General features: G+C 38.8%; 1 protein-coding gene across 10 annotated transcripts in view; it reads left to right on the top strand.

Moving 5' to 3' along the window:
- Pam (peptidylglycine alpha-amidating monooxygenase) overlaps positions 1–27880 on the top strand; it is a 296395-nt gene that overhangs the window by 206045 nt on the left and 62470 nt on the right. For all 10 annotated transcript variants that reach the window (XM_041631786.1, XM_041631785.1, XM_041631783.1 and 7 more), the window contains exons 8-14: positions 7987–8035; positions 9387–9454; positions 10496–10576; positions 10839–10915; positions 11957–12060; positions 23552–23736; positions 25017–25088. In XM_041631786.1, the coding sequence (XP_041487720.1) occupies positions 7987–8035; positions 9387–9454; positions 10496–10576; positions 10839–10915; positions 11957–12060; positions 23552–23736; positions 25017–25088 (636 nt within the window). The remainder of the gene's footprint in view (positions 1–7986; positions 8036–9386; positions 9455–10495; positions 10577–10838; positions 10916–11956; positions 12061–23551; positions 23737–25016; positions 25089–27880) is intronic.

The following is a 27880-nucleotide window of genomic DNA, read 5'->3' as shown; positions in this document are numbered from 1 at the left end:
ATGTGATACCCAATTTTTTTGCCAGGTACATGAATTCCTTGAACAACGTTCACTCTCTGAATCCTCTTGTTCCTCTGTATATAAAAGGCAAGAGTTGAAATCCATCTTCTCTCGGGTGTCTTTCAATGCTGAATTCTATGAGTCTATATAGTTGATAAAATACCTTGCTGTGGTTATCCATCTTGGGCTAGACAGAAGAGAGTGATTTCTCATAAAAAGCAAGCTGGGAGCCTTATGAAGCAGTCACCCGGCTTTCATCATGATCAAGATTTGATTCAGATAGAACACCGATTTTGAGCCTCCTCTGGACTCTGGAACTACTCTTTCTTCCATTGCATGTTCACGTATTAGGAGTGGCGGCTTACTCATTAGCCCTGTAGTGATGTCCTGTGCATTATTAAACTTGATGATTGCATGTGTCCTTTTCAAAATTATATTTCAATATTTCTACTACATTCACTATTACTAAAGCTTTTGATATGTACATATAACATTAAAAATGGAATATAATGATATAATGAGCTATCCTTAATGTTATCTGCTATCTAGTAAATGAACTCTCCTCTCTATGCTTTGAAATCCATTAGGTCTCACTGGTTCCCTCGGTGCAAAAGAACAACATCCATGAAATATTCTTTTACCATGGATGCCTTGTACTCAATTCTTTGTAAATATGAAACACATTTCAGATGAGGGGTTAATCACTATGCATCTTAGAGAGCGTGAGAGAATAGAGAGAGAGGAAGAATACATGAAACTACCTCAAAAGAATGCCCCTCAGGACTATTGAATGAATTCTGGGTTGAAATCATAAATTTAGCACAAGCAAAATGGTCTCAATACATTATGCAAATATAGGGTCTTATTGGACTGACTCTTAGTCAAGATTCCAAAACACAGTTGGCCTCAGATCTAGTCAAGAGGAGCGTTTTTATTAATAAAAGTCAATGATGTTGAAACAGCATATTGACGTATTGTGACCTTCTTCACAGTCCCATGGCTTCTAATACAGGAGTTACATTTTTAAATGGCTCATGGTATTTATCCTACTAAAATTTCTTCACTTCACTGATGACCTAGCTTCTACCTAGTTAAAGCTTTTCTGAGAACATCCTTATTCCATATCTTTAACAACAAATTTCAAGTGTAATTAAAAATGTATTTATGATTTATTCATTTGGTCTATGTGTACTTGTGTTCTTGGGTGTGTGTACATACACCATCTGCATGCAGGAACCTGTGACAGTAAGAGAGGGGCCTTTGAGTCCGTGGAACAGGGAGGTACAGGGGATCGTGAGCTGCCATGTGGGTACTGGGAATGGAACCCAGGTCATCTATAAAAGCACTAACTGCTTGTACCTGCTGAACCATCTTCCCAACCCTGAAGTTCCTTTTTTAATAGGCCTCTCTTCCCTTTTTTTATATCCCCATGTTATTTTCTTTCTTCTGTTTCTTGCTGTTATGAGTTGGAGAAGTTGGGAATGCCTCCATTTCTTCTATCTTAAAAAAAAATCCAGATTTCTAGCTATGAATATATGTCTCCTCAAAATATATAGCATATCCCCTAAAAATAATAAAATGGGATAGGGAGATGGCTTAGCGGTTAAGAACACTTGCAGCTCTTCAAGAGAAACCAGGTTGAATTCCCAGCACCCACAGGGCAGATCTCAGTCATCTATGACTTCCCTTCCAGGGGATCTGATGCCCTCTTCTGGCTTCCTTGAGTGTCAGGCATGCGTGTAGTGTACAAATGGACACTTATACATACAAAATAATAAATTTTAAAAAGTAAAACAATTACCAAATTTAACCCCGAGCTCTAAATCAAAAGCCAACTTCTTTACTCATCTCATCTGTGTGTGCAAGAATCTCTTAGAGCTGAAAATATTGTTCATTAATAATAATCTACCACGAATTAATCTTCCAGATCAAACCCATATTGGATGAGAGAACTCAGTTCTAAACTTGCCTGTAGAGCGGTCTGACTGGAACAGGCCAAGCCCAGACCTTCTCTCCAGCAGAACCGTTGTGTGGGAATGCACAGCACTGATGTGTCAAAGAAGCAGCTGCCTTCCTCTTCCTCTCAGTGACACAAACTCAGTGCTGCAATTCCACTGATACTTACTTCTACTCCCTCCCCTTTAAAGAGCTGGGTTCCATTTTTCTTTTTGTCCTCAATTAACTTTTCCATCTATGCCTTCTTCCTTCTGTATTCTGGTGTTCTAGTCTCAGAATGCAGCTGTCTGACCAGTGATCAGCCAGTATGTGATTGTGATAAACCAAATTCCTGACTTCAGTTTCTTCCTCTTTTATTCAGCAAAACATTAGCGGTCATCGTGTTGCTTAGTTACACTAAACTTTTTAAAAAGTACTTTCCCCTTTAATGATGGCTTTAACGACAGAGGCAGATGTCACCTATAACCTAGTGAAATGAAATGAATTCATTTTTGTGTAGGTTAATTATCCTGTGGCCTGGTGGTCCAAGCCCTGTGAGTTACAGCAGAAGGGAAGTCAACATCAAGGCATGTTGCCTGTCGTCAGTGAAATATGGAAAACTATCTGACTTAAGAGTTTACCAGAAGATCAGGATAGAGGTTATGAAAACAGTAATGAATTACTGGGACAAGGGCTATGTTGAGTTGAAAGGTCATGTTCATTGCCCTAAACACTTTGGCTGAAACGAAAGCTGCCATCTTCCACAGGACCTGGTATGCGTCTGGAGCATGCCCCTCTTCCCTGATTGATGAGGTTCAGGTGGCTCTCACTAAGAACTCACTATGTGAATATGCAAGCACACGGGGTATTAGGTCAAGCTGCAGAAAAATATACTCGTAGAGGTCAGGATCGCTCCTAGTAATAAAATTCCATTTTGCAATAATATGCAAATAGCAATACATATCAGCAGTGCCTAAAATATATGTAAATGTTTTAGAAGTATTTGCATTGAAACAGCATTTAGAATTTTGTCCAACTATATATTGTTAGGATAGATATTCATCCATCACATAAAACAAAATCAGTGTCATTCTTTTTCATCAATTTTTATATTGTTTTAGATTAGCATACAAAATAATGGGTGTCTCATTAATGTTTTCACACATATATATCCTTATACTTCTTACATATTCTATTCCTGCCACCTCTCCAAACTTTCTTTCCCTCATCCCCGGTCCCCTTGTTCCTCCCATTGAGTCCTCTTCTGTGTTTGTGTGTGCGTGTGTGTGCCTGTATGTGTTAATTCTGTGTATGAGAGATTCTGCATATGAGAGAAAATGCGCATATTTTCACTTTCTTCCCGTTACTGTGTTGATTTTCCCTTCCCCTTTGTTCCGGTTCTTCCCCTTCCCTCACAGTCCCTTCTACTTTCATGTCTAGAATGCATACATTTATAAACAAAGTGAAACTTGTAAGGTTCCACATTTGTGATTCTGCCAAACTAAACTAGGGTTTTTTAAAATGATAGATACCCTAAAGGATGACCCATAATATAATTACTATGATGTATACAAAGATTTTTAAAAATGCTTTGACAAGAGCAACTGAATAGGACCAAATTATTGCTCAGCAAGTATACACTATAGTTTTGAAGTGTTTCACTTCGTTAATTTCCCTTTTATATGTTCAGATTTCTGGGAGACTTTTTTTTTTTTTAAACAGGCAAGGGTTTTACCCTGGATCTAATCAGCAACCTAATCCCATGCACAATATACGTTCTTCAAGACAAAACTCATACTCACTAACTCAGGGGCTTCTCTGTAAGTCACTACAGGGCAGAAGTGCTCAAAATGCATTGTGTTTTTCTCCAGGATGTTATTTCTCACACTATTATTTAATTCGGTGCTATTTTATAACTACTATATAATGTCTTTGATTTTTACAGGCTATTTATAGTTATCATTATAGTCATAATTATCATATTTGTAGATAAAAGCCGAAAACAAAAACACAGGAGTTGGCAGGTTAGGTCATGAGGTAATAAATGCTAGTTACACACACTTGGGAGACATGAGTTTGGCTCCTAGAGCCCACATAAAAGTAAAGGAAAGCTCTAACCGCACAAAATTGTCCTGATGTCTACATGGCTGGTGTGGTTCAAATCCACCTCCTTCCGCATACCCATCATACATACACGACAACAGTACATTTTAATGTTTGGATATATAAAACATTTAATTTGGGAAAAAAACTATGATAAGAGGATATAAATATCCTTAAAATTTGCTCCTATTGATGTGCTTTCAGAAAAGCTACTAAATTTGGACACTGCTAATACACACTTCTATGAGAATATACGCCATTTTATTACACTTGGCAATAGTTATATGGCAAGATGCTATCTATGAGTAACATTCCTGATTCTCTTATTTGGTTGCAATTTTAGCTTTAAAAGCTAAAAAGTTTTTACTTTGAAACAATTTTTAGAATTTTGTTCAAATAATTATTTTTAGTTCTTAAATATCTATTTGATTTTCAACATTAAAATTTTTAAAGTCATGATAAAGATGACCAATTTTGTAATAAAAATCAAATGATGGTTTCCTTAATTATTTCAGACACAATGTAATGAAAGTACGGAAGACAGTTCAGAATGTATATTGTGCTTGTTGCTTGCACTTAAATTGAAATGGAGGGAAAAATGTAATTAAAATTAAAACTTTTTACCAGGGAATGGGTGTGGCTCAGTGTTGCTCGTTGACAGACTACATGCCTACTACATGCAATACCCTTGGTTTCATACCCATTGCCGCAAAACAACTAACCAAACAACCATGGAGAACTATTAGACTTGACATTCAGTCGTTAGTGATAATGCATAAGTGCCAGGTACTTGCTATAGGGGCATTTTACATGTCCCTGTCACTTAACTGCACAGCTTCCTTGTGCACAGCATAAAACCAAGACTCTGAACCCGCTATACACACACTGAACTCTCAACATCAGGCCTTTCTGTCACCCGACAGCCTGTGTATACTGGGATTTTTGACACTGGCCCACCTGGGTCCTGCTAGCATACCCAGTCCTTCTAAAGCCTTTTCACCTCTTTCTTCCTGTAATGTTTCTCTCTAGATCTATGGTTATGCCATTTCACTCAGGTCTTGGTACTGTTCTATGGACCAATCTCACATTGTTTTATCAAGTGCATTTTATAGCCAGTTGGTGTTTGGTTTTTCTATACCTCTTCTCCATTGTGTTTATTGGAGAACAGGAAAAGCGTGAACGCTTCCCTTTGCTGGCTTCTAGCTGCAGCCCAGGACTGAGTTGTACCCCTTTCTTGGTATTAATTGAATGAAGATGACTGTCATTTCTTAAAATAACCTGTAAGTGCGGTAGAATTTCCATGCACGTGAAAAATGCTTCCTGCAATTATCTGAGCTAATTAGGTGAGTCCCTAGAGTTCTGAGTTCGGCTGATGTGACTGAAGGTCTACTTTAACCGTTCTCTGTCAATCACCGTGGATATCCACATGTTTCTCGATGAGATCATCAACTAACCGTTTCAAAAGGAGTACCGACTAGTTTATTTATTAAGTTGCATGTAGTTCATACAAGAAAGTCTGTTCTGAAAAGTCAGTATAAAATAAATGAAGGAATTAGACTCATTTATAATTTATATTTTTAATAACATGGGCAAAGCTTAAGATATGCATGTATTCATTATTTAGTATTGTTATTTTCCTCCTTATTATTTTTGTTTGCTTGTTTGTTTGTTTGTTGTTTGTTGTTTTTCAAGGCAGGGTTTCTCTGTAGTGATGGACCTTGTCCTGGAACTTACTCTGTAGACGAGGCTGGCCTCAAACTCACAGACCTCTGCTTCCCTCTACCTCCCGAGTGTGGGGATTAAAGGTGTGTGCCACCACCACCCAGCTCCTCCTCATTCTTTAACCTCCCTTTAAACTCTCACTCTTTTTAAATTGAAAATAGAATTTTTCATACAATATATCCAGATTACTTCTTCCTCTCCCTTCTGTCCAAGATCCTCCCTAACTCATGTACACTAAGCCACACTCTTTCTTACTCTCTCTCTCTCTCTCTCTCTCTCTCTCTCACTCTCTCTCATTGGAAAAATAAAATAAGATAAAAACAAACTTGAATATGAAAAAACAAACAAATGAACAGGGATAAAAAGAGCCAAAGAAAAACACAAGACACATGCGTAGACTGAGACATACACATTCACACACAGAGAAATCCCATGTAAACATAAACTAGAAACCATATTATATACGCAAAGGTAAAAAAAGAAAGAAAGAAAGAAAGAAAGAAAGAAAGAAAGAAAGAAAGAAAATGCTTAAACCATTGTGAGCCCCAACCCCCTACAAAAAACGTTCAGAAATACCATACCATTTTATTCGTTTTGTGTTGGCCATCAACTTCTGTGCCTGGGCCTGCCCCATGCACACACTTAAGAGTGTGGTTTGTATATCCAATGAAACACCAATGGAAAAAGTTAAATTTTCCTTTGCAGTTAATCAATTCTGAGTTAGGGATGTGGGCTCGTGTCCACTTTCCCTTTCCACTCTGAGGCCCGGTCTGGCTTAGACTCATGTGGGCCCTGTGTATAAGCCCACAGCCTCTCAATTCATGTGTGTATCAGTCCTGTTGTGTCTAGAATGGCTGGTTTTCTTGCTGTCATCCATCCCCTCTGGCTCTTACAATCTTTCTGCTCCTCTTCTTCAGAGTCACCTGAACTCTGAGGGAGGGATCTGATGGAGACATCCCACTGAGGACTCTGTTCCACGGTCTCTCACTCACTGCATGCTGTCCACGTTTGGGTCTCTGTGTTCAGTCCCATCTACAGCAAGAGGAAGCCAGCTGATGATGGCTGAGCAAGACACTGACCCATGACTATAACAGAATCTTGTTAGGAGTCATTTTCTTGCTATGTTCCTTTACCAGAACAATAGTATTTGGTTTTCCCCTAACCAATGCCCTCTCTAGTCTCAGGTTCTAAACCACCTGAGCCGTGTCGGGCATGGCTTCCATCTCATGGAGTGGGCCGTAAGTCCCAATCGTATAGTGCTTAATTAATTCCAAAACTATGTACCATTTTGCACCGGCATATCTTGCAGGTGGGTCACTATTGGAAACCAAAAGGTTTGCAGCTGGGTTAGTGTTTCCTTTCCTCTTTTTGTGGAGTGTAGACTACCTTCCAGCACCATGAACACTAACTAGAATGTAGGGGTGAGGGTCTGGGTGGACAGCAGCTTGACTTCTCCATCCCCAGTGACTTGTGTATGTGTTGGATTCAGCAATAGGACCTTATCAACAGTTTGTGAGAGTAAACCAATGGCCGTGGCAATGGCCTGAGTTATTTTCAGGTTTCCAGCGGTCCTCTTTGGTCAACAACTTGATTCAGTGTAACCCATTCCGGGCACTGAGGACTTCATTTTGTGGCATACACTCTTATTCTTTGGAAAGCACTTGAAATTTTTTTTCTAAAAAAAAAAAAAAAAAACAGTACTTCCCAGAAATTGATTAACAGGGCTAGACAGATATCTGTGTCTAGTTTTTGGAAAACAAAATGCCAGTAAATAGATAACAAAGCAGTGTTTTAGCTTCCTTTCCTCCCAGTGTGATGAAAACCACTGAGGAAAGAGGTTAAGGCATATGGAATTTATTTCAGCTCGCAGTTCAAGCTCGAGGGCATCACGTCAGAGAAGTCGAAGTGGGCATTATCAGATTCATCAGCTTTCCCGTGTTTCTGCAACGAAGATGGTGCAGAACCCAGCAGCCATTTGCTTCCGTGCCTCCTTGGCTTCTGTCTGGGCACCAAACGGGAGTGAGGTGGCGGTCTGTCTTCAGTCTTGGGACTCATTGGCAGACCTGTGACTTGAGGAGTATGAACGTTCTCAGTGAAGTACTTCGTAGAGCCAATGTCACGCGATTTTATGTTTTAAGTATTTCGTGTTTAGTGTTCATAAAGCACATGGCTTTGAGGTCTGTTTCCACCTGTTCTCATATGGAACATGTGTTTGTGTCTTTTCAGACAATCACAAGGACTGCTCTGGTGTGTCTTTGCATCTCACACGTGTGCCGTAAGTGCCTCCAAGTTTTCCAGACAAGATCTTTAAGAACATAGAAGTGTTTTAGTCATCTGATGCAGAAGATTAAGTAACCTGAAATTACTGGATCAGAGCAATAAATATTTCTTTCCTCAGTGTCAAGTGTCTGGGCAGGTGTCGGCCACATAGGCTTCAGTGCTAGATTCAGCAATGGAAGAGTCATCTCTAGTCTCTCACATAGTTGACTAGAGCTCTCCCTCAGTTTTTTTTCTCTTTCTTTACAGAATGTAAACAGTTAAGATGACAGTCTATTACAAGGAGGAAGGAATAGAAAGGAAGAGGGATATTGAGGACAGGGGACAGGATTGAGGAGTGGGGACAGTGAGGAGACACGTTAAGGGACTAACTAGTCCAAAATGTGTAGGGCTAAATGGAAATTCAGGAGAGAGTTGATGTGGATGCATCCCCCAAAAAATAAGCTAATAATAAAAATAATAATAAAAGGGCTTGTATGAAAGGTGAGATTTGAGCCATTTGTCATTTCATAAACTCACCTTAGCAATAGCATCCCTCTGGCTATATTTGTTAGATGACACCAACTGCACTTATATTGCTGACACTTGAGGGAGACAGCATTAAACAAGAACGTGTGTATCACAACGTTGGATCATGACAACCCTGTTCAGGTCTCCAATTAGTTTGGATTGTGGGGGATGGAAATAGGATGAGCAGAAGAGGAGGAAAGGAAAGGCGGGAAGAAAGAAAAGAAAGGGAGGGAGGGAGAGAGAGAAAGGAAGGGAAGGAGGGAGGGAGGGAGAAAAATGAGGAGAAAGAGTGGAGACAGTGAAGAGACATGATTTGGGACTGGCAAGCCTAACTTGTGTAGGGCTAACTGGAAATTCAGGACTGGTTGGTCTGGTTACGTTACTGGTAGTTTGTAAAAAGAATTCCATCATTTTAGGGGAACTTGGTTCTTTCTTAGGACCTGCCAGGGTCGAAAGAGACCTCAGATTATGGAGAATAATCTGCTTTCTTCTCTGTTTAGTTTTCAGTGTTAGTTAAATCTGCAACAACATTGAAACCTTTTTCAACAATCCTGACCTTGGTGTTTGACTGAAAAAGCAGAACGCTTAGCATAAACAAGTTTTTGTGTAAAGTTAGCCACCTAGGAACCCTTACCATATACCGCCACAGAAGTGAAGCAGTTATTAAGGGACAAGGGTATCATATGGTCTATATCTTCTTCCCTCTTCTTCATTTTGGTTTATGTGAGAAACACATTTTATAAACCATTAAGTCATATTTGTCCACGTGGGTATTTTGGCTTTATCACAGAATTGAGAGAAATGCCATTTTTTTCTTTTTTTTTTTTTTTTTTTTTTAGACAGCCTTTGATTGCCGGCATGTATCTTATGATGTCTGTTGACACTGTGATACCACCAGGAGAGAAAGGTAATGACCGCTTAGCATTTACCATTAACTCATCAACTAATGTATAAGAGCAGATTCACGGTACATTCTATAAGCTTATAGAATGATCGATATTTATGTATTATCTGAAAAATAAACCAGTTTTTTAGCATCCTTGGATTTTAAATGAATTTTTAAAAAATTACTCTAAGCTAGTGATTTATTGGTTTTCCAATATTTATTTATAAATATGCCAAGAATGAAGGTCCCTGGATTGGTTATGTGTTGTATAAAGACTCAATTTTATCTTATAGACAAGCTATTCATTCTTCAGATGTAGAAGTTTAACTGCACAATGTACAGTGATATAAACTATTGAATGGATAGGTTCAAAATCAAGAGTATAAAAAATCCAGCACAGCTCAGCCTTCGTATTTAAATACAGTAATCTCTCCATTTGCAAAATGGAAATAACAACCTAGTCTTTCAAGATAGCATAAAGCTACAAGAATATATATGGCATCATTGATCCAATGAAAATGTCACATTGAGTGTGTTATGTTTGTTTGAATGGGAATCTTTTAAAGTTAACGTTTAGTGTGGTTTATCTATTACTGTTTTCAAAATCTATTTTAAAAGCATATTTTATTTAATATTTTTTAAAAATTCTTTTTGCACTAACATAAAAACAAATTTAATTTTTTAGCAAAATTAATTTCAAAAAAAAAGGTAACAGATCAAGCCTTTGTCTTCATACAGAGTACTTTGAATTGCTCCTTATCATTCTTTTGTTAAATATAATAAAACCTTGAGGGGAAATTAGGATCCAAGTATATTGTATAAAAAGATTTGAATAAATAAATATGAGGCATGAGGCTCATAATGCATCTTTATAAGATGTCTGGCACAGAACAAATTATTATGTCTGCTGGGTAATGAATAAGTGTTTGTTTCACAAGAAAACCAAGTGCCAGCACCTGAGACTACTTCACACATACTTTTAATTTTTTTTTTTAAAAAAAAAGCAAAAACATGTTTTCCAACTGCATTAATGACTTCTGTCTGTGTTTCTGTTTCCCACAGTGGTGAATGCTGATATTTCGTGCCATTATAACACGTATCCAATGCATGTGTTTGCCTACAGGGTCCATACTCATCATTTAGGTAAGAATGCACGCTGAATGTTAAATTAAAAATATTCGCCCTATGCTTGCTGGCTCTATAAACATAACATTTGAGTTTTACTAGACCTTAAGTACAATTTTATCAAATTCCTTGAATTCTTACATGATTTCATTAAGATGGCAATACTTTGAATTCTGAAACTATTTAGGTTTAATTTTTAAAAAGAGAGAAAATATGAGGTATGGATTTTGCTATTCTAAATGTTTGTGATATTGCACAATTCTGATTTGTTTTTGTTAAGGTAAGGTAGTAAGTGGATACAGAGTCAGAGATGGACAGTGGACGCTGATTGGACGCCAGAGCCCGCAGCTGCCACAGGTACGTAACTGCCAACTTAATGCTTTTCTTGGCACTTCTCTCGGGATGCTGACGATGCTTCCCTTCTGAGAAATATTTCTTATGAATTCCCCGAGAATTTTGTACACTTTGCTTTGATCCTGCTCCACTCTCCAGCTTCCCACCGATCCACCAGAGCTCCCTACCCACCCGACTTCAAGTTCTCGCTTTTCTTGCTTCGTGGTTTTTGTTTTGGTTATGCTCTGGAGCTCAGTTTATGTTGCTGGCTGCTCTTCTGAGTGGACCCTACCCAGGAATGCGGTCAACCTAATCAGGTGTCACACCATTAAAGACAACGAGCTCTCCTACCAGCAGCCCCCAAATGACAGTAGTTTCTTGGCTGGTGGGACTTCACACCTCCCTCTCCCACCCGTCTTGTCTTCTGGGATTCTCTCTCCCTCCAGCTTGCACAGGTCTTTTTCATGCTGTAATTTCATATGTGAAACTGCCCTGTTGTGTCCAGAAAGGACTGTTTCCTTGAAGTCGCCCACCACCTCTGGCTGGCAGTCACAATCTTCCGCCTTCTTTTCTGATGCTGTCTGGTGTGATCTAGACGTCCTATTTAGGGCTGAGCATGCCAACCTGTCTTCTTCTCTGCTTGTTGGCCAGCTGGGGTCTCCTTGAATCGCCGTTTGCGCAAGGAAAAGCTTTGTGATGATGGTTGAGAGATGCACGGGTCTGTGGGTGCAGTAATGTCATTAGGAGTCATCTTGATATGCTGTCAGCAAATCCTTCCCAACATTCAATCGGTTACAGAAATTTCTTTTAGTCTTATTGGGCATTGGGGGCTGTATAGATAGATTTTGTTTATTTTAGAGTCTGGCACTTGTACTCTAATGTCGAATTAATGAATTAAGGGAGAGCTCATTTTATCTGGCAATGATTTGTGCAAGGATCAGGAGAGCTGTCCGTGTGTCTGTCTTCATCTTCTCTACACACAATGCTCCAAACCTCATATTCCAGCATGTAATTCTGGGTAATTGTAGTCATTTTAATGAGTTGTTATATTTGTCTTCTGGGCAGGCTTTCTACTCTGTGGAACACCCAGTAGATGTTACTTTTGGTGACATCCTGGCAGCAAGATGTGTGTTCACTGGTGAAGGAAGGACAGAAGCCACCCACATCGGGTAAGATTCTGCACTGCCCCTATTCCAAGACAGTATATTATAGGTTAAGCCATTGTTGTAGGTAATAGTTATCTCCAAGAATGAATTAGACGCACCTTGGTACCATGAGAAATTACAATGAAGTTGGATTATATCAGTCCCAAGCTGATCGGTTTGGAAAAGTCTTAGACTGTGGCCTGGCTTGTGCCTACAACATTTCTTCCTGCCTCATCATTCCTTTGCATGTTGTAGTTATGAAAGACCCTGTTTCTACTTTGGACTTGTCTTAATAAAGGTAATAAGATAGTGAAAATTTGTTTTCACAAAAACCCATTTGCCCTTATTTTAAAGTTAATCAAACACTCAGACCCATGATTCTTTCTTTCTGCTGAAGCGGATTTCCAGTGTGTAATTATCAGTTGCTAGTCTACTGAGTATAGTATCCATCCCCTTTCTAAAAGTGGGTGGCAAAACAGAACTACTTTTCAAAATTCGGATTCTCCATCAAGCAATTTTAATTTTGTCATAAAAAACAATTTCTAAAGCATTAAGGTCTCTTCAGTAATATAGATTAGATACTTAAAATGAGGTGCAAAGTGTCTTAGGCTTTCTGCTAGGAAAGAATGTAGATTGCCAGTTGGTTGTGCACACACCTTTAATCCCAGCCCTTGGGAGGCAGAGGCAGGCGTCTCTCTGTACATTCGAGGCCAGCCTGGTCTATAGAGCAAGTTCCAGGCTTCAAAGCTACAGAGAAAGCTTGTCTCAAAAAAAAAAAAAAAAAGAATGCATGTGCTTCCTTTTCATGTTGTACTAGGCTCAAAGATACTTAATCCTCTCGGAAGCATAAGAAGTTACAGAAAGTAAAGTTGATATAGAAAGAGGATTTTCAGAGGAGCGGTAACTGCAGACAGGGAACCACATGGAGTAGAAGAAAGCAAGGACCAGGGGAGCATTTGAGGATTTTTCATGTCACTATAAGGCCAGTTTTCATTTCTATGAATGGGGAAACAGTATCAGTTTGTATTAAAGAAGCAGCTTTCCAATGCCTTTCATATTGTGTGAGGTTTCTTAAATTCTGGGAGAAGGCTGGAGCAAGCTAGCAAAATTATTGAATTTTCATCAAAGAGGGAGGCTTGACAAGATGGACACAATTACACTGGAAAGAGGGAGCGGGGCTGCTCCTTCTGTAACAGTCTTTGACACTTGAGGGAAAGCGAGCCACAGCGTATTGATCAGCTGCTCTCCGTTCTGTGCTCTTGTGGGCCCACAAGAATGGTAGTTAAGTGCCAGAGGTTATTCTGTTAACCTTCTCAGTAAGTAAACAAAGCAGTTCAAAATAAACGCTTTCAGGGCATTCCGTGTATTGATTTGTAAGCTTAAGTGTGAGGAAAGTAGAATATTTTAGCCTCGAGGACCTTAACAGTTTGGGTAGGGGACTTACAACCTTGGCCGCATTCTATCCTTAAAGTTTTTTCTCTCTGAGGTAATTTCCACCATAGAAATTAATGGCTTGTTCGAGTGCCAGCATGAGAAGCCAGGGTGATCTCTGGGGGCCTCTTTCAGTTTCATGAGTCTAGAATAATTCTAGTCGTTTTAAAATTGTACAGTTTGCTTTCAGATAATACCCTAAAATGATGATACTACTCTATCCTTTAGTAACTCTCTTGTGAGATAAAGTAAATGCAATTCTTAATACAAAAGAAATAGAAATGGATTATAGGAAATTAAGTTATTTGGTGAGTCTATATTTTGAATAATAATTTATACTACAGATACATTTTTCTAGAAGAATAACAAATGAATGAGACAAGTTTGAGAAATCTAATCATGAATAAATTTTTTACTGTAATTCTGCTTGCCTATGGTACTTAATGTGCCTTTCCAGTTTAGAAAGATAATGTTTTTAGTGTTTCTGTGTTTTGTACATTAACAGGTATAATCTCCATAGGATACTATAGGTTCACAGGTGAAAAGGAAAACAGTGAATGTGTGTGTGTGTGTGTGTGTGTGTGTGTGTGTGTGTGTGCATTTGTGAAGGCGTTCCTTATTAAATTATACTCTTTAAACTTCCCTCCCATCTAACATGTACATGTATAGGCAGGCAAGTCAACTGGATGAAGGTCTAACCCAGAGCTTGAAACAGTTAGATCACGGTTCCCCCAAGCTAGTGAGCGGCCTCATGACGTTTTTCGAGAATTATCATCCTAGATTTTGGACGTTTGCCCTAAACCACCCCAAAACCACATTGACTTTGACCCACTAGTAAGATTTTCAGTTGAGTGATATTTCAAGTTAAACTCTAGTAAACTTAACATTTTAGGACTAGATAAAAGTTGACTTAGACTAAATAAGAAGGTGAACCCAAAGAAAAACATATAGGCATCCTCCTGAATATTAACCTTCATCAGGCGATGAAAGGAGACAGAGACCCACATTGGAGCACCGGACTGAAATCTCAAGGTCCAGATCAGGAGCAGAAGGAGAGAGAGCACGAGCAAGGAACTCAGGACCGCGAGGGGTGCACCCACACACTGAGACAATGGGGTTGTTCTATCGGGAACTCACCAAGGCCAGCTGGCCTGGGTCTGAAAAAGCATGGAATAAAACCGGACTTGCTGAACATAGTGGACAATGAGGACTACTGAGAACTCAAGAACAATGGCAATGGGTTTCTGATCCTACTGCACGTACTGGCTTTGTGGGAGCCTAGGCAGTTTGGATGCTCACCTTACTAGACCTGGATGGAGTTGCGTGGTCCTTGGACTTCCCACAGGTCAGGGAACCCTGATTGCTCTTCGGGCTGATGAGGCAGGGTGACTTGATGGGGGAGGGGGAGGGAAATGGGAGGCGGTGGCAGGGAGGAGGCAGAAATCTTTGATAAATAAATAAATATTAAAAAAAAGAAAACAAAAAAATTTGCTTAGAGGAAGCAATCATGATCAACAGTCAAAGGTCACATTAAACAGGAAGACTTAGTTTTCATAGTAGAGATTCATTTTAGAACATTGCCAGTGGGAAATAGATCTAGGCATGGTGATCCATACCGGATATCCCTGCTCAGTGAGTTCAAAACCAACCTTGACTTTGACTGGACTTTACAGGAAGATAGCATCACAAACAAAACAAAAATATGTTGATTTAACAACCCGCCTGCTTGCCATGAATGAATAGAAAAAGGAAATATGGAATATTACACAACAGGACTCTGTTCAGCCTTTACAAGAATGAAGACTGATTTGTTACAACATGGATGAATCTGACTTTTTGCCAGGTAAAATCATCCAAGAACAGAGAAACAAATGCTGAACAATGCTACTTTTAAAAATATCACATTTATTTGAGGTGTGTGTGTGTGTGTGTGTGTGTGTGTGTTGTACACAAACACCTGTGTCCTACAGTCTGTATGTAGAACTCAGAGGACTGCTGGAGGGAGTCATTTTTTTCCTTCTACCTTCGGTCTAAGGGATCGAACTCTGGTCCTTAAGCCTGTTGGCAGGTGCCTTTATCCACTGGCACATCTTCTCAGGCCACTGATCCTAGTTGTTTTATATGTGGAATGGAAAAATGATGAGGTAGAGATCGAGTCATGTTTAGCAGGAGCAAGAGACAGTGGGAACAAAGTGGGGAGGAATTGTTCATTAGAGTGTATAAATTTTTAAATGGGCAAGAAAATAGCTTTTCATTTTCTCTTAGACAAAGTGACAATATACAATGATAAACATTTTAAAAATAAATAAATTTCAAGTATCTGACTATGAAAAAGTGATATTTCTGCAAAAAGGTAGATGCGCTAAGGCGCCTTAATTATTCTTTGTTATATGAACATGCTAAAACATAATATTGTTCCTAATAAATGTGATGAATTAAGATGTGTCCGGCAAAAGAGGTGTTCAAAGTATATTTTAAACAATGTATTTAAATCTAGATAAATTAACAAATATACTCGAAGTGTATATATATGTGTATATATATAAAATGTCATACATAAATATACATTTATCTTAAAATATAAAATGATACATAAGACCCCTCAAAAGTTTATACTAACAACATTATGCAAATGAGTTTGTGAAGATTTATGTATTTATGCCTAATGGTGGTGCCTATTTTACATTCAGTGAGATACTTCTCTAAATTAATTTCAAATGTTTAGCCAGGTTTAAACAAATAAATAGGCTCTATTTAAGTCAGTCAATTGAGCTAATTAAGTCAGCTAATCATCCTAGAAGTTTGTAGACTAAAATGTCTAAGTCCTGAGGATCATCAGGTCACATTTACCTGCTGGTCCCTCTTTCACTCTGCTCCCAGTCACCCTGCACGCCTTTCTCTTGTTGCGTTCCTTCTCCTTCAGTCCCGACTCTCCTCCAAAATGCTCCCCTCCCTACCTCATGTCTTTTTATGAATCGACATTGTAAAGCACAGCATTTGCAAAGGGGAAGGCACACGATAAATAATGACTCCTTATTGTGCATCTTTAAAAGCGTGTAACTTTTATAAAAGAAATTATTTGTAATTTCATATTAACTTCCCAGGTTAGTATGACCCAATTTGGCTCTTTGTAAACCCATCTTCTGTTGGCAATAAGAAACAGGACTAGGGGAGGACACCATTAAGCTGGCAGAGTTTCGCTGCCTACACTACAAGACTGCAGACTTGGAAGTTTTCTAGTGTTTCATTTCAGAATAATTGGCACTTTCTCAAATCTTCATTATGTACCTTTCTATTATAAAATAATTTTATAAAGGCCCCTGTGACACTGAGATAAATGATGGATACATAGATACAGATGAATATTTTTTAGAAATACCACACAAAAAGCAACCTATATACATTTGAGCTAAATCGTCATTCAGTAGTATGCTATCAGAGCCTGTGTATTGTATTAGAACACGATAAGTTACACACAGTTATTCAGCAAGGTTATTCTTCATCATTCACCATTCATTTCTTGAGGTTCCCACTCTTTCCGGGCTCAATAAGGCACATCAGATAGAAAACTACTGATATTTAGTGTGCTGGCATAAAGAAGAAATTATCACCCAGGCACTGGGTTGTGACGGAAGCGCAGTGCTGCAGTGTTGGAATGTTGCTGGTACCCACAGCCCTCATTTCAGTGAGTGCATTGTCACTTGAGAATGTTTAAATGGCCAGGAAACAGAGCCTTCCTCTACCACTGTGTTTCCATGTGAACAACGATTCAGATCGGCAGTTGAACTGCATAGGTTGACCTCTGTGGGAAATAATGGTCTGTGTCAAAATCCTCCTCGGGTATCCAGAAAACAGTCAATCTCGTATGAAGTGAATTTTGATTTTCAGGAATACAGAAATCAGGCAGAGTGAGATATGGATTTCTGTTTGTCTTATTTTTGTTGTTTGATGAAAAGAAAAAAACATGAAAGATCGTGGAATAAAACTAGCGAGCTGTGCCTCTGCTGAGATGGTTGATTCCTAACCAGCCTTAGCAGGTGACAAGCCCCCGTCACACAGGAGGGCCAGCTCAGTTCCCTAGACTACAAGTCCCGTTAGTGGTAGATGGGAATTAAGCATGTCCCTTTTCATGCTTCTCCAATGAAGTTTTCCTCATAGTAGCCATTATTTATAAATTATTTATCCACTCATCTTCGCATCCCAGAGTCAGTACCTCCCTTTAACTGTATTGGTGGGTAGAGGAATACTTCTCACAGAATTGCGTGTTTAAAGATTGAACATACTCATCCGTCTCTAAGATGAATACATACCATTGATTGCATTAGTGTATCATGTGAACAGATAATGTGTGTAGTGTGGGCACATATGTATAATGTATGTATACTTTTACATGCTTCTGCGTTGTTGTTTTTTTCAGTGTAGCACATGGTAAGATAGTTCATGTTAGAAATTGCTACGTTATTTTTATTTTCACAAATTTACTTAAATAATAAACTATGATATTAAGTAGTAAAGAACAAAGAATTGATTTTTTTAAAAAAAATACTTAATCATATTCATTTTCTTAATTTTTACTTGTTTCTATTTTTGTGATTATAATTACATTTATCCCTTCCCTTTCATCTCTTCCATTTACCCACCCTTGCTCTCTTTCAGATTTCTGACCTCTTTTTTTCATTCATTGTTATAGCATGTGTATAGGTATATGCCTATATATATATATATCTCTAAATGTAACCTACTCAATGTGTTGCTGAGAACTGTCATGTGGGTGCTAAGAATTAAATCCAGGTCCTCTGGAAGAGCAGTAAGTGTTCTTAACTCTGAGCCATCTATCTCTCCAGCCCCTCGGCCGCCATAATAACACACTTCTTCTAACAAGACCACCCTATTCCTAATAATGCCACTTTCTTTGGGAGCCATCCTTTCAAACCACCACATTCTACTCCCTGCCCTTCCAAAGGCTTGTAGTCATATCATAATGCAAAAATACATTCAGTACAACTTCAAAAGTCCCTAGAGTATATCACAATCCCAAGCTTTTTAAAAGTCTAAAAGTTCAAAGTCTCTTTTGAGATTCATCTAATCTTATCAACTTTACTCACTTATAAACATCAAAATTAAAAAGCAGATCACATACTTTAAACATGCAATGGCAGAGGATGTACGTAACCATTCCAAAACCTAGAGAAGGAAGCATAGTGAGAAAACACTGGACCAATGCAAGACCGGAAACCAGCTGGACAAACTCCAAAACCTGTATCTTCATGTCTGATGTCAAAATGCTTTTGAGATCTCCAGCTCCTTCCAGTTTTGTTGAATTCAACACACTTCTTTCTTTGGGCTGGTTCCACTCCCTGTTAGCAGCTTTTCTTGGCAGATATCCCTTGGCTCTGCCATCTCCAGCATCTTGAGGTCTGCAAGGCAATCCAGGTCAACTTCACAACTTTACAAAGTGGCCTCTCTAGGCCTCCATTCAGGGATACACCTTAGACATTCTTTGTCTCAGAGATCTTTACACACAGAAGCAAATTCCATAGCCCCCTTTTTCTGCTGTTTTCTATGCTCTTCTTCTCTACCTAAGTGTGGCTGTTCTGGAACCTGCTCTGTAGAACAGGCTGGCCTTAAACTCAGAGGTGTGCCAGCCTCTACCTCTGGAGTACTGGGATTAAAGGCATGTACCACCACACCCTACTCTAATTCCTTCTCACAAATTGGAAATTTAGCTGGGTGGGACCTTGCCCTGAGATCATCATTGCGTTTCTTCCATTTCTTAATCCATTTATCTCCTTGAACACAGGATTTATCTCTATTCCACTTCCTCATGCCCCTTTTCTCAATCTGGACATTTTGTGTTTTTATTTGCTCAGACTGCTCCTTTTCATTATAAACTTTTGTTAGAGATGACACTAGTAACCACAAAACAGAGTCTACATTAGGCTGTTTTGAGATTTCCTCTGCCAATGGAGTTAATGCAAAACCCTTCACTTTTTAGCCTCAGGCAGACTTTTCAGACAAGGAGAGAAAGCAGTCACATTCTTCACCAAAATTTCACAGGAATGATTTCTAAACAGCATCCTAACATTCTTCTCTTCTGAAACCTCTTGAGCCAGACCCCACAGTTCAAATCACTCTTAACACCCCTGTCTTTTATCCTTCTATTGATATGGCCCAGTAAGTAGCATTTAAAGCATTTCACTGCTTTCTTAACTCAAACTCCCGAGGTCCAAATTCATCCAAACAAACACATGGTCGGGCCTTTCACTGCAATACCCCAGTTTCTGGTGCCAATTTCAGTCTTAGTTAGGGTTTCCATGGCTGTGAAAAGACACCATGACCACAAAAACTCTTATAAAAGCAAACATTTAATTGGGGTGGCTCAATTACAGTTCAGAGGTTCACTCGATTATGGTGGGACATGGCAGCTTGCAGGCAGGCATGCTACTGGAGAAGGAGCTGAGAGTCTTCCATCTTGCAGGTAACAGGAAGTAGACTGAGACCCTGGACAGTATTTTGAGGATATCTGAGACCTCAAAGCCCACTTCCACAGTAACACACTTTCTCCAACAAGACCACATGTACTCCGCAAGGCCATAATTCCTAATAGCACAACTCCCTTTGGCGCTCATTTTCTTTCAAACCACCACAAATAGATATGGAGAGAGTGTACAACCTTGGCTTGTTTCTGATTTTAATGGAAATGCTTTGAATTTCTTTTCTTTTAAGGTTAATTATTAGCTGCGAACTTACTATAAATTGCATTTATTATGTTGGGGTATAGCCCTTGTATCCTGTGCTGGTTAGTTTTATGTCAAATTGACAGACGCTAGAGTCGTTAGAGAGGAAGAAGCCTCAATTAAAAACATGCTTCTATAAAATAGGGGTGTAGGCAAACCTGCAGGGAATTTTCTTAATCAGTGATAAATGGTGAGGGCCCAGGCCATTGTGGGTGGTGATCCTGAGTTCTACAAGAAAGCAGGCTTAACAAACCATGTGGACCAAGCCAGTAAACATCATCAGTTCCTTCTTCCAGATTTCTGCCCTGTTTGAGACCTTGCCTTGACTTCCTTCAATGGTGGACAATGATGTGGAAGTATAAAGCTAAATAAACCATTCTCTTCCCTGTTTCCTTTTGTCGGTGTTTCATCACAGCATCCCTATTTAGGACACATCCCTAGTCTAAGACTTTTATCATGAAGGGCTATGGTTTTGTCTTTCAGTATGTTTATGCAGTGTATGACATGTATTGATTTGCCTGTATTGAACCAGCTCTGCATCTCAGGAACGAAGCCACCTTGAGCACGGTGGATAATCTTTTTGATGTGTTCTATAATTTGGCTTACAAGTATTTTATTGAGAATTTTTGCATTTATTTTCATAAGGGAAAATTGGTAAATATTTTGTTGTTGTCTCTTTGTTTGGTTTTGGTATCAGGGTAATAGTGGCTTCATAAAAAGAATGAAGCAACATTTTTTTTCAGTTTCTATTATGTGGAATAATTTGAGGAGTATGGCCATTATGTCTTCTTTGAATGTCTGCTAGAACTCCATGCTGAATCCATCTGACTCTGGCTTCCTGTTGCTGGTGGCAAGAGCTTTTAATTAATGTTTCTGTTTCACTAGGGGTTATGGGTCTTGTATTAATCAAGAGTTCTCTAGAGGAACAGAACATCTAAAATGAATCTATGTATATAAAAAGAGAATTTATTGCCAAAGCTTATAGGCTGCCATCCAGCTAGTCCAACAATGTCTTTCTGCTGATGGGAAATCCAAGAATATGAGAGCTCTTCATTCTAAAGGGCTCTATGCTTCTACTTACCTTCAGTAATTCTTGGAACCCCAAAGAATCAGTTCTTTTTTTTTTTTTTTTTTTTTTTTTTTTTTTTTTTTTTTTAGAATCAGTTCTAATAGTAGCCAAGGGATGCCTTAGCATCATAGATGAACTCAGGGCAAGCAGGCAAAAAGCCAAAATTTCTTTCTTCCACATCCCTTTAATATGGGACCACCCATTCCTATTAGTGCTCATGATTTTCTGACTTTAGGTGGCGTCTTGACGCCATGAAGAAGCACATAGTGAACAGGTGTTTGCTTGTGATTGCTGCGCTTCACTGTTTGCTCTTCTTTTCCCAAAAAGGTCGTTTAAATGATGTAGATCAGATTTGCAGTAAGAAGCCCAAATGATTTCTGAAGCATTATCAGAGCTTCTCCTCGCTGCAAGAGCCAATTCCTGAGGTCTCCCAGGGGCCATATGTTTTCATAGCTTACAGGAATCATATCCTATTTGGGAAAGATTTTTATTTTTCTCCCTTTTGCTGATGTCATCTGTGTTGCTATGGAAAAGAATTGATTGCCGCCTGACGCTGCTGGAAAAAATCAACACTGATGAACATCTCCAGAGCACACAGTCTACTTTAGAGCTGGTTTTTGATTAGGCTTGCTAAAAATTGTTACAACAAATAACCAAAAAAGAAATGTTCTTTTTCCGGCACTATGTTGCTATACATCCTTCTGAAGTGCATGGATACAAAGCCTTCTCAATTTCCACAGAAAATCTTAAATACCTGGTAGCCTCTGTTGACTGAGGAAGAAAGCGTTCTTTGTAAAGACTGGGTGTTATTTCTATTACCTGGAATGATTTTCTTAGAAATAGCTGTTTCGTTGTTTTAAGCATCTATGTTTAGCGTTATCTATCAGCTGTGCAGTGTTACCTGTATTGCCTGGGTAAGATGTGCACCCTTAGAAGAGGTTAAGCAGAATTCACTGGGACTCTTACGTTTCTTGCTCCTTCGCTCTAGTTGCAAGGTCAGATATCGGGGTATACCTATGATGCTTTAGGTGGTACATGACCATGAAAAGGAGGCAATGAATCCAAAACAAGTTTCTAGATACTGGACAGTAAGTGTACTTGTATGTAATGCGTGATGTTCCTATTGAAGTATTTTAAATTTGACCATCTGTTCTAGTTTTGTTTCTGCTGAGTTGATAATATACCCTGATAAAAACCAGCTTATAAAAGAAAGCTTTGGTCTGTTAGCTCTCAATTCTGGGTTAGAGACCATCTCTGCATGGAAGTAATAGCAGGTAGAAATTGAAGCAGCTGGGTGACATTTATTGTCAAGAGCAGAAAGAAAATGATTGCATGCATCTGTATTCCGCTCAGCTTGTCCTAGCTCAGGACCCCAAAGCAGGGAATGATGTCACCCACTGTTGGACTGGTTCTTCCAATCACGAGACTTCCAAATGGTCTTGCCTCCAGGTGAATCTAATCTAGATCATTCTGATTGAAACACCCTTTACAGATGTCCTGCTTAGCTTTTACTTTCCACTTGTACAGGCTGTAGGCATCTGAGTGTGAAGTCTTAATTGATTGATGGACTGCCTAGATCAGATTAGTATAATGTCTTGCATTTGGGGAATTTTCTTGATTCTTAGTTGATATAGGAGGGCCCAGCTCACTGTAGATGGCACTACCCCTAGGCTGGTGGCCCTGGGCTTGTAAGAAAGCTACCTAAGTTTGAGCCTGCAAATGAGCCAGCAGATAGTGCCCCTCCATCATTTTTTGCTTAAACTTACTCCTTGAGCTTCTGCCCTGAATTTCTCTGTTAGACTGTAACCCGTAAATTGACTCACGTCCTCTCCTCCCCTAGTTTGCTATTGGTCAAAGTGTTTTTCTCAGAGCATAGAGATAAACCAGAATACCAGATGATTCTAGCTTCGTGAATGTTGATAATTAGAACAGTGTAATTTATTAAAAATATAATTTATTTATGGGTTTTGGAACATGGATGGTAAATAAAGAATTAAATGATTTGGGAGGGGAAAACTGCATCTCTGAACTATTTGAATACCATTTTCACCTGTGATATTGGGTGACAGGCACAGAGTACCCAGACATCAATACTCCATTGTTAGGTGGAATTACACCTTCGATAATGTGATTTGGGTGTTTGAGACTGTGATACAGATGTAGTTTTCTCACTGCTGAGTCCATTGTTGGCAGATTTACTGGCTTCCCTTTCGCTGCATTAAGGATGTGTTTTGTACGAACTGTTTCTAGTGCTCTGTCTACTTGATTTTCCCTACAGTGGCACATCGAGTGATGAAATGTGCAACCTATACATTATGTATTACATGGAAGCCAAATATGCAGTTTCCTTCATGACCTGTACACAGAATGTGGCTCCGGATATGTTCAGAACTATACCAGCAGAGGCCAACATTCCAATTACTGTCAAATCTGACATGGTTATGATGCATGGCCATCACAAAGGTGAGTGGGATATTTAACAGAGTATCACATGATCGTGTGCTCCATAGTTTCATTTGTTGTCTCGCTTGATTATATGATGAATCTAAAATCATTTTAGCATCTTCAGTCGATCATTATACATGCATAATATTCCCTCTCTTTCTTTCATATGCAGTCTCTACTTGCTTATGTCTCCATCAAAACAGTCAAAAGAGGTCACTGGGAAAATGGTTCGGTTGGTACAGTAATTAGTATGAAAGCCTGAGGCCCTGAGTTCAGGTCCCCAGCACTGGTGTAAAAAGCTGGACACAGTGGTACACATCTCTGCACACTAGGAAGCAGAGACAGAGGACCCTAAGCTCTCCAGCCCAAACAAATCACGGAACTCCTGACTCAGTAGAGGACAGTGTCATGAAAAATAAGAGTTATTCAGAAAGGCATCCAGTGTTGACATGTAGCCTCCACAAACTGATGCATCAAACATCCACATACACACACATACACACACACACATGAATATATACACACTTATACAGTGCATATACACATACACACACACACACACACACACACACACACACGACAAATATTATCAGCCAGTGATGAAAAGACTGTTAATTTTGTGACCAATCTCACCAATATAAACCTCTCTTTCTATAATTCCTATGTTACTTTTACCTCATTCCTTCTGTAGGCAGAAATGACTTTATATGATTTATAATCTATACCATATCTTGAATTGTGAAAATACTTATCCTTTCCAGCCATATCTGCCTAATGTGCCTTTTCAAGTAAAAAATAATTCTTAATGTTCCTGGTCTTTGTTCTTGGAGTCTGATTCTCAGATTCATGCTTTAGCTTATTGTTCATCAGCACAATGGTCCTCCTTGATGGCTATTCCTTTAGTTTAACATTGTAAAACACACACCCAGTCTCACTGCATGAAGTTGTATCAGGCTTTGACTTTTAGGCCACTGCAAGCTTCCAAATCATGACATGGAGACTTAATATTAGGTATGAGTGCTCAGCCTGTATTAGGCTCATTTCTAGCTAGTTCTTTTAACTTAAACTAACCTGTTTCTTTTCATCCACCTTTTGCCTTGGGGCTTTGTATTTTTCTAGCTATGCTCGGGGTGGCAGAAGATTGTGAATGAGCACATTTCTAACGTAAAGATTCTTGATAATGTAATCAACACAAGATTCTGAGTGGTATTGCTGTTTTGGTGGCCAAATCCCAATAAACTAATAAAGTATGTAATATATGCTGATAATTCATGCTCAACTTCTTTAATTCTTTACAGAAACGGAAAACAAAGACAAGACAGCTCTAATCCAGCAGCCAAAGCATGAAGGGGAAGAGGTATTGGAGCAGGGTACGTATCCTTACTTCTGTAATTATCCTATAAAAATATTTGTTGTCCAAATAGGCAGCCAAATTACGAAGCCATCAAATAGTTTGTCTCTATATCAACCTCAAACCATATCATGACTGTTCTTATATGATGCATAATTTATGAGGAAATGGCCAGTTGTGCTTAGCCACAAGAGCAAAATTCTTCAGTGTGATTTAGTCATCTTAGGCTTCTCTGTCTTTGCTTCGGTTTCTTTCCTATTGTAACTTTTTAATATAGTTCATAGAGAAACAAATAGAGCCATGAGAAACAGGCCTTTTGAAATCCAGTAAACTTTTCCATTTAAATTATAATGTTTATTAACTATATTTGCCTTTGAAGCAAAAAGAAATTGAGAACTAAGCCTGCCTGTTTCTGTCGCTCTTCTCTGCCCTCAGCAGGGCAGGACGGCCTGCTGCTATACACTCAGAGTCTTGTGTTACGTTGCCGTGAGTTAAGAAGCATCACTTTTCCTGTGTCCTGTGCAGTAGGACTGTTTGTAGCTAATATGTCATAAACTATGTGTGCTGGCAGTGAGAAAGCACTCTCCAGAGTTTTGGTCCTCTTGCCAATCTTTTAGAAAATAATGCTTTGTTTTAGGTATTAGAATACATCTCCAAGTAATTCATTTCAGATTAAATATGATATGGTTTTAAACATTAGCTTAATATTAATGCAATAACTTGTCAATATAAGACAAATAAATAAATGTTTTCTATAGACAGTGTTTGAAAGTTTGGGCCAAGAGCTCAGTGAAAAGAGCACTTACAGAGCAAGCGCAAAGACAGAGCTCAGATCTCCACCACTCACATAAGAGGCAGGCAGGTGTGGTAGTCCATCTGTAATCTCAGAGCTTGGAAAACCAAGACAAGGGATTCCCCAGGGCATGCTGACTAGCTAGACTAGCCAAAGGAGTGAGCTTTGGGTTCAGCAAAATAACCTGCCTCAGGAAAATAGAGCAGAGATCGGTTGAAAAAAACCTGCATCAGTCTCTGACCTACACACACGGGCACGCACACCTGTGCACCCATAAACATGCAAACACACATAAATGCATACACGCCACACTCACATATCCATGCAAAAAAAAAAAAAGAAAACACCTTATTAAAGTAGAGCATTCTAAAATATAGCCTAGCTTCAGGTGTTTCTGTGTTTGTGTTAAATCTAAAACAGGGAGATGATTTTGCACTAAAAACCTGGGGGTATAACTTAAAATAGCTAAATTTATCAGTCCTGTTGATACATTTGTAAAGAGTGCAGGATTCACAGCCTGATTACAGGCACTATTAACAGAGCTTACAGTGACTATGCTGAAACTTGCCCAGATTTACAAAGAGTTATTTTGGCATTGGATACAGTTTGAATTCATGCCTTTGAAATAGTTCGTGCACTCTTAAAATTCCTGCACAACTGCGAATGTCCATGTGACAGTGTTGAATGAGAGCACCGTTGGGAGATGCGTAAGGCTGGACTATCATTTCCTCTTCACGTTGGTTTAGTTAGTTGGTCAAGTTTAAAAACCTTAAAGCCCTATGAGCAAATCATTCTTACTTTGAGTCGTTGTTGTTTTTGTTTTTGTTTTTGTTGTTTTGTTTTTTCGAGACCAGGTTTCTTTCTCTGCGTAGCTTTGGAGCCTGTCCTGGAACTTGCTCTGTAGACCAAACTGGCCTCAAATCATTCTTACTTCTAATCACTAAGATTGAGGGAGTTTCAGCTATTCCTATTGTTATCCCTTAAAACACCGAAAAACCTTCATATTTGCCTTTGTTTCATAGCATCAAACTTTAAATATGCCCAGACTCTCGTGAATTCCAGAGAAGAATTTTCCTACTGTTTCTATTTTCTTCTACTTATAATTAGAAAAGAAAAATACTGTACGGAAAGTAATATAACTTGGAAAGAACTATACTTCTGCCTCAGTTTTGGAAAGTAAGCCTTTGTGCTCCCATGTTGGAATGGCTGTATCTATCATCCCCCCAACATTCTGTGAAGTAATAGCTCGCAAAGTCATGCCAATGGCCACTGCCGTCTCTGTGTAAGCCCACTGGTCACTGAAGGCCATCAGCTAAGGACTAAGTAGAGAAACAAAGCTATGCACATTCATACAGATTATCTGATATATTAATGAGGTCAATCTAGTTCTTTACAATGCATAGGATGGATCTACTCATTACTGGGAGAACAACCTATTCTTCAAAGAGACGTTTATTTGCACAAAATATCTATTTATTTCACTCCCTAGGAAGTCATGCTGACCAAATAGCTAGTCGGAGGACTGTAATTATTCAAATAAATTACCCCCTGTGTCATAATTTTTAAAGTAAGCCCTTAAACTTAACCCAGGATTTTATTTTGTTTTTTATTTTATTTTATTTTGTTGTTCTGACTCAAATGGTTCCCAATGTTTTCCTCCAAATTTTATTAACTCTTTAATGGTTTTACCTTCAATAAAAAATAGACGTAAATTATTTGTTTAGTGCCAGCCACAAACCAACAGATAATGTCTATATTAGTTCTACAGAAAAGCTTAAACTGTAGTAAAGAGTAGAATAGTTGTTAAACAAGAAAACAACATCAGGAACCTGTATGTGAAGGCAGGTTCTGTACTGCTCACCAGGTATAGGTTGTTCTGCAAATAATTTATGTAGTTCTCCACACATACATATGTGTGTGTGCATACACATCAAGTACTAATACACTACCTATCTGCAAACCTACATATAGGAAGTATGTATGAAGCATTCGTTCATTGGAATGACATTAGGTAGAGA

The sequence above is a fragment of the Microtus oregoni genome, unplaced genomic scaffold (genome assembly GCF_018167655.1).
Source record: "Microtus oregoni isolate MIOR12 unplaced genomic scaffold, Mior012 000038F_ref0000394, whole genome shotgun sequence".
In the NCBI taxonomy this organism is placed as follows: domain Eukaryota; kingdom Metazoa; phylum Chordata; class Mammalia; order Rodentia; family Cricetidae; genus Microtus; species Microtus oregoni.
This window is presented reverse-complemented; position numbering and strand designations above follow the sequence as displayed.